At 37.7% G+C, this 15047-nt stretch overlaps 2 protein-coding genes across 2 annotated transcripts in view; one reads left to right on the top strand and one right to left on the bottom strand.

Moving 5' to 3' along the window:
• Positions 1 to 15047, bottom strand: part of LOC309497856 (uncharacterized protein) — a 606947-nt gene that overhangs the window by 437067 nt on the left and 154833 nt on the right. The gene's annotated exons all lie outside the window — the stretch shown is intronic.
• On the top strand, positions 12277 to 14488 carry LOC309501740 (putative nuclease HARBI1). The gene is made up of 8 exons (XM_082173951.1): positions 12277 to 12397; positions 12485 to 12526; positions 12595 to 12768; positions 12848 to 12883; positions 12984 to 13538; positions 13608 to 13723; positions 13820 to 13931; positions 14026 to 14488. The coding sequence occupies exons 5-8, from the start codon at positions 13067 to 13069 to the stop codon at positions 14388 to 14390; spliced, it is 1065 nt and encodes a 354-aa protein (XP_082030077.1). The 5' UTR covers positions 12277 to 12397; positions 12485 to 12526; positions 12595 to 12768; positions 12848 to 12883; positions 12984 to 13066; the 3' UTR covers positions 14391 to 14488.

Here is a 15047-nt window from a genome sequence, read left to right as displayed (position 1 = left end):
TTTTCTCGCTATAAATTCGTTTCCTCGCCACGGCCAAACCGTTCGAGATATCAAAAATCCGTCCGCAATTTAGCATCCTCAACGTCTTGTCTTTATGCTGACCGAGTTTGGTTGTGATTGGACGAATTTTCTAGGAGGAGTATTTCAAATTCCAGAGGATGCGTTTTTCAAACAACACATAATAGTTGACTTCCTGTTGGGCTGGCGTAAAACTTAGAGCACAAAAGTTGCTCGGCCCGATGAGTTCTATATGTGTACTGAGTTTCATATTATTATATGCAAGTGTGTTTGATTTATGGACCAAGTTTTCGGACACCATTCCAGGGGGCGCTGTCGAGCCCCCCTGCCACGCCCGGGTACCAGCTTCAGTCCGGCCCTGATGGCCGCGGGTTCTGACGTGTGTGCAAAATTTCAAGAGTTTTCGAGCATGTTAAGAACCCCAAAAGTGCCCGAAAGGTTGACAAAATAATAATAATAATAATAAATATAGCTGCGAGCAGCGATTGCGGGCCCAAACCGGTGGCACCGCAACCCCGGTGCCTTTAGTTACCTAAAGGCACCGGGGTGGCGGTGCCGCCGGCTTTGGCCCTCCATCGCTGCTCGCAGCTATATATATATATATATATATATATATATATATATATATCACACACACACACATATATATATACATATATATATATATATATATATATACACACACACACACACACACACACACATATATATATATATATATATATATATAAGACAGAAAATATTACTTGTCTCTGATTTTATGATACACTCAAAATATTCCACAACAAATCCTTTAAATTTAATGTAAAAATAAAAACGAAAGTAAGCCATGTTGGTCTCACGTAACCCTCTCAGTAGAATCAAAATGTTTCAATATTTGCGATGTATTTGGATGCTAAACTATTCTTTATTATAGGCTTTGTACTTCACTCGTGTTCCAATATCGATGGAAAAAATCATCCTCTTCACACGTGCAAAAATGTGCTTGGAAACACCACAGCGGAGCACTGCTTACTGTGAATGGTACAAATTGTACTACTGACTATTTAAACAGAGCAGTGTAATTCGTATATGTTATGTTGACTATTTTTATTATTATATTGTATTAGGGCTATAATGAAAAGGCTGCGATGTCAAGATTGCAATTCTGGAATGTGTGTGTGTGGGTGTGTGTGTGACGCTGTTGCGGTTGAACAGTGGACACATAAAAACATAAATAAAATGTATTAGTTTATTCCTACTTCCATAGGAATACATTGAAAATGCTCGCTCTACTCCGCACCATTATCAATGTCTGTGCGGACGTCTGTATTTTACTTTCGCTTTTAAGTTAGCGATTTAAAAGCCCTCTGCGGTGTCACACGTCGATTAACCGGTGGGAAAATTGTATCACAGTCACATCCCTAATATATTTATATATAAATACAATAGGCCTACCTGAAAGAGAATTTTACTTGCCCGACCAGAGTATAGCCTGATTAGAACGTCAATAACAAAAAAAAAATAACTTGGGAATCACTAAAACGAGAGATTATTCTAATTTCATTACATTCATTTTTAAGTTGCAATCAGCAGTTAATAATAAATGTATTACTGATCAATGGTAACAAGGTTGCCCTGCTGAGGCTCATGCAGCTTCTCCAGGAGAATTGTAAACAAATGAGCGCAGCACACCAAAAAGCAACCCAGTTAACAACATTCTGACTATAAAAATTACAAATATGGAGTTTTTATATATTTTATAACATAGAGTTAAGCAACCTCACTTGACGAGTAGGCTACTATTTCCTGAATACAATCACGATTGAAACTGTGACATTGATTTCATACAACAGGTTAATAAACAGTTACAATTAAGTCACTTACATTTTAGATGCAATATTGACTGTTTTTGTTCTGTTTCAGCAGCAAAAATAGTTAAAGATCACAGCAGAACCGTCGCGCATCTCACAGCAACTTGTTTTCTCATTACTGAATGATTCAGCATTTAGAACGAATCGGTTGACTCAAAGATTCAATAATCAATACATAAACATCTGTCTCAATCATGAATGACTCAGTCATTCGAACGAATCGTTTGAACGAATGAATCAATGACTCGCTCATTAAGATGGTCGCCTGGCGACACCTAATGGCGGTTCAGTGTAATGTTTAAAAGTATCATTCTTTCCAACGTGCACCATTATCAATGTCCGTGCGGACGTCCGTTTTTTACTTTCACTTTTATATTAGCGATTTAAAAGCACCCGCTCGTGTCACACGTCGATTAACCGATGGGAAAATATCCTCACAGTCATATACCTAATACATTTATATTTAAATACAATAGGCCTACCTAGTAAAAGGTTTTATATACTATTTTGATATCCTTTTGGACACAAGAGGGCAGTATAGCCCTATGTTTGCTTTTTTTGTTGAACCAAATAGCACTAAATAGCCTGTTTTTAACTTTTTCATACTCCTTGAATTGCAAAAACAGAATAAAACGGGTTTAGTTCTAATATTTGTATAATTGTATATAAAAATAAATGGTGTATAATTACATTTTTAGAAGTTATGAGATGTTTCCTGCTTCCTTTTTGACATTAATTGAATCCCTCGCCATAGCAAAACGGTTTGAGATATTCAATATCCGTTTACAATTTAGCATCATTAATATATTTTTATCATGTTGAAAAAGTTTGGTAGGAATAAAATAAACCTTTTAGGAGGAGTAACTAAAAACTCAAAGGCTGATTTAGCAAAAAAATCCATATTCAGACCAAAATATCTGACTTTCTGTTGGTTGCGGCTAATGAATGTAAATTAGAAAGTTGTCCGGCTTGATGAGTACAATATACAAACAATTTTTTTTTTACTGTAGTTAAAACTAACCCGCCCACTTTTGTCAAAAGCATGTTGAAATTGACACACTTCCTGCTGCCAGTTGGTGGCGCTATAACTTTGACTCACAATAGTTACATCCATCTGATCGGCCTCTTACCACGAACACGCTGCTGAAGTTTCATCAAGATCAGTTAATGTATGCAGAAGTTATTCCACTTCGTGTTTCTCTTTTCTCGCCATAAATTCGTTTCCTCGCCACGGCCAAACCGTTCGAGATATCAAAAATCCGTCCGCAATTTAGAATCCTCAATGTCTTGACTTCATGCACACCGAGTTTGGTGGGGATTGGATGAATTCTCTAGGAGGAGTACTTCGCATTCCACAGCAAGCGTTTTCCAAACAACCCATAATAGCCGACTTCCTGTTGGGCTGGCGTAAAACTTGACCAGGGGAAAGTTGTTCGGCCCGATGATATCTATATGTGTACCGAGTTTCAAATTAATTCATGCAAGCGTGTTTGATCTATGGACCAAGTTTTGGGACCCCGTTCAAGGGGGCGCTGTTGAGCCCCCCTGCCACGCCCGGGTACCAGCTTCAACCCGTCCCTGATGGCAGGGGGTTCCGACTTGTATGTAAAGTTTCAAGAGTTTTTGAGCACGTTAAGGACCCCAAAAGCCCCTGAAACCTTGATTAACAATATAAAAGCAATAGTCAAATCCCCCCTCCCCTCACACACACAGAGACACAGAGAGAGGGAGAGAAAATTCTTCAGAAAATCCACATTCAAACCAAAATATTTCTCTTCCTGTTGGTCTGAGATTATGACTTTAAATTAGAAAGTTGTCCGGCTTGATGAGAACAATATACATAACGATTTTTGTTAATGTAGGTAAAACTAATACCCCATTTTTGACTAAAGGTGGCGCTACTGAGCCCCTCACCACGCCCGTTTCTGAAACTTTGCACATGTCTACTGGCTAATAAATGTGATGTGTCGGTCGAGTTTCATGCAATTTCAAGTATGTTAAGAGTCTCAAAAGCATCAAAAAAGAATATTAAAGTTTGATGCGTTGCCACGGCAACAGTATCTAAGATATCAATAATCCTTTCACAGGTCTACATCATCCGTGTGTTTACATTATACACATAAAGTTTGAAGCAAATCCGGTAAAAATAAGAGGGTTATTTCAAAGCATTTTGAAAGTGACACACGTCCTGCTGCCAGTTGGTGGCGCTATAACTTTGACTCACAATAGTCACATCCATGTGATCGGCCTCTTACAACGAACACACTGCTGAAGTTTAATCAAGATCAGTTAATGTATGCAGAAGTTATAACACACTTCCTGTGTCCCTTATTCGCCATAAATTCGTTTCCTCGCCACGGCCAAACCGTTTGAGATATCAAAAATCCGTCCGCAATTTAGCATCCTCAATGTCTTGACTTCATGCACACCGAGTTTGGAGGCGAATGGATCAATTCCCTAGGAGGAGTAGATCAAATTCCACAGCGTGCGTTTCCAAACAACCCATAATAGCCGACTTCCTGTTGGGCTGGCGTAAAACTTAGAGCACAAAAGTTGTTCGGCCCGATGAGATCTATATGTGTACCGAGTTTCATATTATTACATGCAAGTGTGTTTGATTTATGGACAAGTGTTCGGATCCCGTTCCAGGGGGCGCTGTCGAGCCCCCCTGCCACGCCCGGGTACCAGCTTCAGCCCAGCCCTGATGGCCGCAGGTTCTGACCCGTGTGCAAAGTTTCAAGAGTTTTCGAGCATGTTAAGGGCCCCAAAAGTGCCCGAAAGGTTGACAAAATAATAATAATAATAATAATAATAATAATAATAATAAATAATCCTACCGAAAACAATAGGGCCTTCGCCCTTTCAGGGCTTGGGCCCTAATAATCCTACCGAAAACAATAGGGCCTTCGCCCTTTCAGGGCTTGGGCCCTAATAATAATAATAATAAATAATCCTACCGAAAACAATAGGGCCTTCGCCCTTTCAGGGCTTGGGCCCTAATAATAAATAATCCTACCGAAAACAATAGGGCCTTCGCCCTTTCAGGGCTTGGGCCCTAATAATCCTACCGAAAACAATAGGGCCTTCGCCCTTTCAGGGCTTGGGCCCTAATAATAATAATAATAAATAATCCTACCGAAAACAATAGGGCCTTCGCCCTTTCAGGGCTTGGGCCCTAATAATAAATAATCCTACCGAAAACAATAGGGCCTTCGCCCTTTCAGGGCTTGGGCCCTAATAATAATAAATAATCCTACCGAAAACAATAGGGCCTTCGCCCTTTCAGGGCTTGGGCCCTAATAATCCTACCGAAAACAATAGGGCCTTCGCCCTTTCAGGGCTTGGGCCCTAATAAACAGAGCAATTCCACGAGGGTCCTCACACCATCGGTGCTCGGGCCCTAATTAATATTGAAAAAATAAAAAAAATGCACTAAATTAAATCTCGAGTTAACTAATTTCACTTGGAGAAACCGACTGCCTTAAACTGAACAACTGTCATTTAAACGTATTAACTAAAATTTATAATGCATAAATAATGTGAGCAAAGTATTACTGTGAACTTCTTTCATTTGAGACCACTAAAAAACTATTGAACATAAAAAGATTTCCACTGGACCAGCAACTACACAGTCACCGCCTGTTAAATAAAGCAACATGCAGCATATCAGCAATGTTTGTAGATCTTCTCCTGGACTGAAGCACAGGCTCTACTCTTCTGCACAATGGTGACCCAAAACATTTATTTTACAGTAAACTACTGGCAACAGTGTTGCCAGTATATACCTGTTTTATAACTTACAGTTTATTACTGTTAAAATACATTTTGTGGGTGTGTCTTTTTATCTTACACTGTTAACCCTTTCAACCCCACAGGAAAATCCACAATACAATGAGGAAAAAGTAACATCACTGAAGGAAAGAGAAACACAAGAACAGAAAATAGAGAAACACAATAACTACAGCCATTACACATTATTACACTTATTCTTAACCAGTATGACTTTATTTCTGTCATACATCTACAGAAGTTGTTATCGAGATGTTTAATTGAAAATGTTTGGTTTGAAGTTACCATTATAGAGATCAGTGCATGCTTTAGTTGGGCTGCTGACCCTTAACTTTTTTTAACTTAAGTTATCTTGCTTGAACTTTGTTTTTGCAAGCCACACTAATGCACACACACACGCATATATTGTTATTTTGAATATGATGATAAAATCATCATATAGCCTGTTCTTTCACTAATCTCACTCAGCGTTTAGTTCTGAATTGAAAGTGTTATTTACCACCACTGTGAAACTACAGTAATAAATTACAATGATAATTTTTTTAACACATCTTGCACAGCCTAAAAAAGAATCAGATCTACAATGTTTTGTAGAAACACAGAGATGTCAAAAATCTGCATATGTCTCTCATCAATGGTGGCAATAATTTATTTATTTATTCATGCAGGAGTGCATGCTGGGAGTTTTATACTATCCTGGAACCCAGCATGCATTGCAACATGAAAGTTTTGATTGTCACCATTGTTGAGATTCATGTGCTGGTTGTTGATGTCTGTGTGTGTCTAAAATAAACAGGAGCTCAAAATATTTTAAAGCACTATATTATTTCAATATTCTTAAGAAAAACTAATTACAGAAACATTGCTGTATTTCACTTTATAGATTAACAGATATGATTAATATGAAATACCCATAAATCCAAAGCTTTTACACTGGTTAAGATCAGAGAATCAGACATATCCAGAATGATTATGTAATCATCACAACAGTCATAAACAACTTATCACATTTCTCTTGATATTTTCTTGCCATAACAAATGTGTTTTATAATCTCATAGTTAAAGCAGCCAGAGAAAAAATGATATAATACAGTCAATGGTTCAAGAGCCCAACTAAAACAAATACTGATCTCCATCATGGTGATAATAACATTATTATTTTCAATAAAACATCAACAACTAAATATCTGTTAATTCTCAACAATAACTTTTGTACGAAAGAAATAATGTTAAACTAGTTTGTAAACTGGTTTCACACTTAGTGTGTCTGAAGTCAGTTGTAGTTCTTTCTATTTTCTGTTCTTGTTTCTCTGTCCTTCAGTGATTCTGCTTATCAGGTGTTCATCAGTGTCTCAATTCACTCACTTCTTTACATTCACTCTGTCAAGTGGACTACATTAGTGAACTAATGTAGGGAATAGTGAATGAGGGTATAGGGTGTGATTGGGAAAACAGCCTCTGAGTGTCAACTTTGAGCGCTGTTAATTCACAGTATATTCCTGTAGGCTATTTATACGGTATATTACTGTTTTAATGGAAAATGGTATGATATTGTCAGAATTTAGCCTTTTTTTTTACAGCAAGGGCTAACAGTGTACAATGCTCAACACAATGTAAATAGTTTTGTTTCGTTTTTGAATAATACTATATTGTGTCCTCCAATGCCAAAATTGTTAAAGTCTAAAATGTCAGAGTCTGTGTCAAGTCTGACTACAAATTCACCCGAGTGCATGACAAGTCTGAGTTGATAAAAAAATTGGACTTGAGTCCGAGTTGTTACACTATTATTAATTAATGGTGTGCTGTAATTCAATTATACAAAAACTAACAACACATCATCATAATTAAAAAATGTATTACTCAAAATCACCTGAACATATATTCTCTTTCCGTTTTTTCCATAACAAATGTATTTTATAAAGCAATCAAGCAAACAACAAACACAAACATTGATCACCATCACGGTGACTAACTAAACATTTTCAATAAAACATAATGAGAATTAACAAAGGTTGCGATGTTTAAGACCATTTGTAGACTTATGACAGAAATAACGTCAAACTGGTTATAATAAGTGAAGCTGTGTAATCAACAGTTTAATCAATAGTTTTGAGTCAAAAGTGACTTTTTGCATTATTAATTTCAATCATATCAAATCAATCTATATTTATGAACAGCAGGATTCAATGACAGTATTGTTTTGTTTAAATTCGAGTTCTATTTCTTATGTATGTATTTTTTTTTAAATTTTTTTTTTTTGTATATTGCAAATACTATTATTAAGTAAATTGGACAATATGTGTTTTCAATTTTTTTAGTGTTTGCTCTACACTGCACATGTGCATTGGCTGAACAAACCTGAAATATACCGTTTTTAGCTGTAATTTAAGGGTAAGAAACAACATTTATGATACTATTAATGTCTGTTTTTGCAGATTATAAATTTTACTGAAATTTGAGTTTGATCAATGAGATTTTCCCCATTTAATTAGTTAGGAGCTGTACTTCATAATAATCTGTACTTCATCATAATTATTTAGAAAACTACTAATATAAGACTCAAATCTTACCTGAACTGTATGCCGTATCACCAACACCTTGATGTTCTCAAAATCAAAGGTCACAACCACGTGATTCATATGCATTACCATAGACTTTAAACACACATCCACATATTTTACAGTTCAGCAATGAAAAAGTAAATGCACTATTTGTTTAAAACTGATGTATTAAGTCTAAAGGTTTCAAATTCAAACATAAATGTTCGCACACTAAAGTTATTTAAAAACTAAGACTATTAAAACTGGTGAGATATGGTAAATTGTAGTAATATTTTATTTTAGACTACTGTGGTTAAAAAAATATATATTTTGCTAAAAAAGAAAAAAATGCTACAATTTTGAATGACAAAATTATCAACTTTAGATCTTTCATTGGCATGTATTCCAATAGCAAATCTTGGCGTTAACAATGTGAACTAAACTGCATGATCTGACAGCTTGAATGCAATGCAAGTCACAAAAAAAAAAACATTTTCTAAATTCATACATGTAAATTTTCTTATCGAAACACACCTTGGAAGTTTTATGACTGTTTGCTTTATTGGATCGTCAGGTAAAGTTCAAAGTGATAAGAAAACAGGAATGTAAAACAAAAACGATCTCAACATCACATCAAAAAGAAAAGCCCACCAGAACTTATTTCAGGTGAATTGAATGACATGCACCTAACATGGATGTACTAAGCAGGAAGAGGAGTGAACACACTGCATAACTCAACTGATGGGGAACAAATGTCTTAGAACATTCTTAAGGGGGGTTGGTCAGCAAGCTGTGCTTGTAAGATCTCTTGCATAATGTCCCACTTCTAGAGAGGGCACCTACACTGTAAAACCTGATGAGTTAGTTCAACTCAAACCGTTTGAGGAAACCGATTGCCTTAAATCATTTAAGTTTATTAACTCAAACAATTTAAGCATAAAAAATATTTGATTTGTGTCCAAGCAACTCAATAACTTATTAAGATAACTTGGGTAAATAAAGTTAATACTACTAAGTTCATTCAATTAATATAACTCAAATCTATGAATAAGTTGGCAGAACTCAAAACATTTAATACAATCATTTGTTTTAAGTTCTGAAATTCAAAGTACATTAATTCATACAATTAACTGATAACTTTCATTTAATCTCAATGTGAACACTTTTATTAGTATAAACTTATCTTTTAAGAGTTAATCTTCTAACATTCTAATTTGCTAACATTTTAACAATAGTATGTAGAAAAAAGTGAAAGTGACAGCCAAGTATAGTAACCCATACTTGGAATTTGACCTCTGCATTTAACCCATCCAAGTTTAAGCACACACATTAGGAGCAGAGTAGTGAGTAATTAACACACACACACACTGCAAACGTGGATACACACACCCAGAGCAGCAGGCATCCTTTATGTGGCGCCCGGGGAGCGAATAGGGATTAGGTGCCTTGCTCAAGGGCACTTCACTCATTTCCCACTGGCTCTGGAATTGAACCATAAATCTTTGGGTTACCAATCTAATTCCCTAACCACTAGGCCATGACTGCTAGTTAAAACTTAAAAGGTCAAGAGTCCAACTAAAGCAAACACTGATCTCCATCATGGTGACATCAAACTTTATTATTTTCAATAAAGCTTCAACTTCTAAACCTCTGTTAATTCTCAATAAGAATGTTAGTATGAAAGAAATAAAGTTGGGATTGTATTAAGTGAAGATGCTGAGATCCTGAGAGATCTGGTAGTGTTTAATGTTTTGTTGAGATGTAAAGTGTTTCTGTATGGTGTGTTTCGTGTGTCACCATTGTGTTGAAGAGTAGAGCCTGAGCTTCAGTTCAGGATGAGCAGAGAAACACAGATGAAATGCTGCATGTTGCTTTATTTAACTGACAGTAACTGTGTAGTTGCTGATGCAGTGATGTATAGTCACAGCGAATCATGCACGTAGTTAACTGCATGTTTTTCAGTAAAAAAATTCAGAAAATAAATGTGAAATAACTGTGTTTCTGTTAAAAAAGATTAATTGAAGATTTCTGTAAAAGTATTTTGCACTTATTTAAATTAGGATATTTTACATTAATTTTACGGTTTTTGTATGGCAGCCATTGCTGACAGTCATTTGACTGTTTTTTTTATGGGATTTTTTTTTTAAGTGAAGGTGTGTGATCCAGAGTTGTATAGTCCAGAGGCCTGTTGCACAAAAGTAGAATTAAGACATCCGGGATAAATGACTCAGCTGAGCTCAATGAAGCCAAAACATGTGCGTCCATGCTTAATTGGTTGCACAAAGACCAAGCCAGGATGAGCAGACACGGATTCATTAAGCCAGGTGAAACCAATCCTGGATAGGTGCGCGGCGCGCTCACGGCTTACTCAAATAGACCCCGCCACAGATCACAGATTAACTGATTTACCATGGCAACTAGAGCCGCGTACTTTTCCCCGTCGGAAGCACAAATCCTCATGGAAGCATACGAGGAGGTAAAAGATATAATTAAGAAGAAAGGCAACACCGCCACAGTGATAAAGCAAAGAGAAAAAGCGTGGCAAAGTATTGCAGACCGCCTGAATGCGTAAGTAGTGCACAATTACACACTCACCGCTCCGCTGAAACATCACAATTACAATTCAAATATTTAATTCACATCTCCAAAAACGCAGTTGTACTGTAATTATGAAACGGTTAAATTTTTAATTGAAATGCACTGCAGATATGAGTGAAATTGTGTAAATTAACTCCATCACACTGTATAAAGCTATGATAAATTATTATTAAAGCCTTACATTATTATTTAACGTTACTACGCTCAGTACGGTTTAATCTTAGCCGTTGTACTCTGCTTCTTATGTTGTCCACCGTTTTTTTGTGTGTTTCTCCTGCTTTTATTAATGTAAAGCTGCTTTGACAGAATGAAACAATTGTGAAAAGTGCTATAAATAAAATTTTATTGAATAAATAGATGAGCTATAATAATAATCACTTTAATTTATATAGCGCCTTTCAAAGGACCCAAGGTCGGTTGCTCACTGCACTGCAAAAATGTCTTACTTACTTAGTATTTTTGTCTTGTTTTCAGTAAAAAAAAAAAATATCTAAAAAAAATCTTAAATATTTTCTTGAGCAAAATTACCTAGGAAAATAAGCAAAAAAATCTGCCAGTGAAACAAGAGGACTTTTCTAAAATTAAGTGTTTATGGAAAAAGCAAACTTATTTCAAGAGAATTTTTCTTATTATATTGACAGATTTTTTATTTTTTGCTTGTTTTAAGCACACATTTACTTAAAGTTTATATTTTTTGTCTAAACTATACTTATTTTGCTAGGTCATTTAGCAAATCAAGAAAATACATCTTTATTTAAGATTTTTTTTTTTTTTTTTTTTTTTTACTGAAAACAAGACAAAAATACCAAGTCATTTTTTGCAGTGTGACTCCATTAAATGTTCTTGTGATAAAGAATGTGTGTGTGTGTGTGTGTGTGTGTGTGTGTGTGTGTGTGTGTGTGTGTGTGTGTGTGTGTGTGTGTGTGTGTGTGTGTGTGTGTGTGTGTGTGTGTGTGTGTGTGTGTGTGTGTGTGTGTGTGTGTGTGTGTGTGTGTGTGTGTGTGTGTGTGTGTGTGTGTGCGTGTGATGTAGATTAAACATGAACGGGCCAAAACGGACATGGCAGCAGGTCAAAATCAAATACAAGAACATTCTGCAGAATGGTATGGTCCCTGACTAATATTTAACAAAGCACAAGCATATATTGTACCCAGAAGGTGCCTGCTCACACATTGTCTGTACTGTTTTAGCAGTGAAAAAGAATACCCACAGACAAGGCACGGGTGGTGGGTCACCAAAGGCTGACCTTACCCCAGCAGAGGACATGGCCTTGGAGCTAAATAAAGGCAGGCCCGTCTTAGAGGAGATCCCTGGGGGGAAAGAGACGAGCATAGGTTCCTCCCAAGATGCCACCCGCTTCATTCAAGGTATGTCCTTCCATCTCTACATGGGATACAACCACATTCATATTGAATCAATTTGCTGATCCAGTGAGTACTCCATCAAAGGCATACTGTAGGCCTGGCATGTCTTGTCTACTAGCTTCAATATGAATCCGATTAAATGTGATAGGGTGAAAGCCCCAGTGCAGCAGCAACAGCACATGATGGAGACGATGATGAGGAGGAGACCATCTCTCTGGATTCCAGAAGGCATGAGGTATCATGTTAAGACTGTGAAAGTACTATTTACTCTACAATGGTGAGGAGTCCTCATCAAAATCAAAAAATCTAATTTCTTTTACAGGACCCAGATGCTATACAGTGGGAAAACCAGCCTGGCAACATAGTGCGTATTAATAAAAGGACACCACATCCTGCCAAATTCCAGCTGCGCTAACTGTATTGTGTTCACAGAGCTCACAAGCTATCAGAAAGTTGTATGGCAACCACCTCCGGCGCCAAATAGAACTGGCAGACATAGACATTCAGTACAAGAAGAAAAAGATGGAAAATCTTGCACTGGAGTCCGAAATAAAAAAGAGGACAATTAGGAAACTGGACCTTGAAATAAAAAAACTTGAGAGGGAGGTGAGATATGCCTTCAATGTACACTGTATGCTAACTGTAACACAAATGTATTAATCATTATTTTTCTTTCCTCCCCCAGCTCCAAGAAGATGACACAGCTCAAAATAAAAATTAGGTATATTCTCGTAAAGTCAAGTGAGCCATGACATATGAGCTCTTATTGTGAGCACACAGGACGGTGGCATCTTTCTAAGGTTTTTTTTTTATTTTCCCAGCAATCAGTACAACCAAGTCATCGTTATAAGGCACCGGCCTCTTTTGCCCACCCCCCCAGCACCAGGTGTGGCCACTAGCCTATATGAAGGCCCAAAATTGTGTGTTCCTTTCTGGTCTGACAATGGCATGCCCATTCTTGCGAGATGTGGTGGATGAAGAAGCACTTGTGCTGAGGAGAGCCTTCAGGCGAGAAAGGGTCTTCAGGGACCGGTTGGACCCACTGGCCTTCCCTGATGACCATCTATATGAAAGATACAGGTTTTCTGCAGATGGCATCAGGTATCTATGCAGACTACTGGGTCCCAGGATTAAGCACCGCACTGCACGGAGCCATGCACTGAGTGTGGAGCAAATGGTTTGTGTGGCCTTGCGCTTTTTTGCTAGTGGAGCCTTCCTGTACTCAGTGGGGGATGCAGAACAGCTGAACAAGGCCACAATTTGCCGCACAATAAGGAGTGTGTGTCTGGCTATCAAAGCATTAGCAGATGTCTTCATCTCCTTCCCTGGCCACAGAAGACTCTGTGACATCAAAGAGGAGTTCTATAGGATTGCAGGTAAGAGGATCTACAAATTACAGGACAACTGTTAACACATAGTAGGATACTCATTACTTTGTGTGACAGGTTTCCCCAATGTCATTGGTGCAGTGGACTGCACACACATAAGGATAAAAGCCCCCTCAGGTGCCCATGAGGCCGATTTTGTGAATAGGAAATCCTTTCACAGCATTAATGTTCAGGTGAACATAACTTTTTGATATTGTCCATTGACGAACACTTTGCATTGCCAGTGATGTGCATTGATTGGTGTAATATTCCTCATCTTATGATTTCAGATGGTCTGCAATGCTGACTGTGTGATCAGCAATGTTGTGGCAAAATGGCCTGGCTCAGTCCATGACTCCAGAATCTTTCGGGCCTCTGAAATCTATCAGTGCCTATCACAAGGTAAGCCACACAACCCCTATTTATAACCATCATGGCTGTGTCAAGAATATCACTGTGTTTATGAGGTAGTAATGATGAGATTTTGTGTTGACAGGTGAATTCTCTGGTGTGTTGCTGGGAGACAGGGGGTATGGCTGCCAGCCTTTTCTCCTGACACCTTTCACAGACCCCCAGGAAGCACAGCAGGCCTACAACCATGCCCATGCCAGGGCCAGAGTTGAAATGACCTTTGGCCTCCTGAAGGCACGCTTTCACTGCCTTCACAAATTAAGGGTCAGCCCTGTTAGGGCATGTGATATTACTGTGGCTTGTGCTGTCCTCCACAATGTGGCCTGCCTGAGGAAGGAGAGGGCCCCCAGAGTGCCACCAGCCATGGACTGGGACAATCCGGCAATCTTCCCTGATGACGACAGTGGTCGGCTGCTGAGGGACCAATATGTGTTGAATTATTTTAGTTAGTATGTGTGCTTTCAATTTTGGTTAAATATGTCCTGCGGTGGCAGAGGAATTTGGGTTTTTTTGGGTTCGTTTTTTTACGAATTTGGCCTCTTATGATGTTTGTGGGGTATGTGTGTAATACAAGGCTGCAGGGAGGCTACTGCATCCATTCATTTGTCTGTTCAGTTGCTGTGTATGGATTTGTCCTGCATTTATTTTAGTGTGCAGACATGCATGGTGTGTTATATACAGACCTTTGAATGTGTATGTATCATTTTGTATAATATGCTTTGATTCTGTGCTTTCCATCTTGTAGAGTCACTGTGACTTCAGTTTCGAAAGGAGCTGATGGTTTACCTGCTTTGTTTTGTCCTTATTCAATAAAGGAACATAATGTTACACATTGTGTTTTTATATTCATATGGAATGTGTATTTGTGTATTTGTTTATATGACAGAGTGCTAGGGCCACACTGAGGAAAAAGGATAAAGTCATACATTTATGAGGCTGGTTCTTTCTGCAGAAAAGCTTCATATTCTTTTTACAGTTTTGATACTTATGACAATGTGATACTTAATATTCTGGCACATCAGCATGTCTTTGTTTATGAAATCATACTGAAGTACAATTTCACGAAATGCCCCACATCTGTCATTTTAACAACTGTCCTCCTTTAAA

This window comes from Leuciscus leuciscus (genome assembly GCF_965113295.1).
Source record: "Leuciscus leuciscus genome assembly, chromosome: 1".
NCBI classification, from domain to species: domain Eukaryota; kingdom Metazoa; phylum Chordata; class Actinopteri; order Cypriniformes; family Leuciscidae; genus Leuciscus; species Leuciscus leuciscus.
Note: the sequence above shows the minus strand (reverse complement) of the source record. Positions and strands in the feature narration are given on the sequence as shown.

Bases quoted from the DNA above. Each gene is read 5' to 3' on its own strand.
- LOC309501740 (XM_082173951.1), top strand. From the start codon at position 13,067: ATGAAGGCCCAAAATTGTGTGTTCCTTTCTGGTCTGACAATGGCATGC. The intron at 13,539-13,607 runs GTAAGAGGATCT...TTTGTGTGACAG, and splicing joins GGAGTTCTATAGGATTGCAG to GTTTCCCCAATGTCATTGGT. The intron at 13,932-14,025 runs GTAAGCCACACA...TTGTGTTGACAG, and splicing joins CTATCAGTGCCTATCACAAG to GTGAATTCTCTGGTGTGTTG.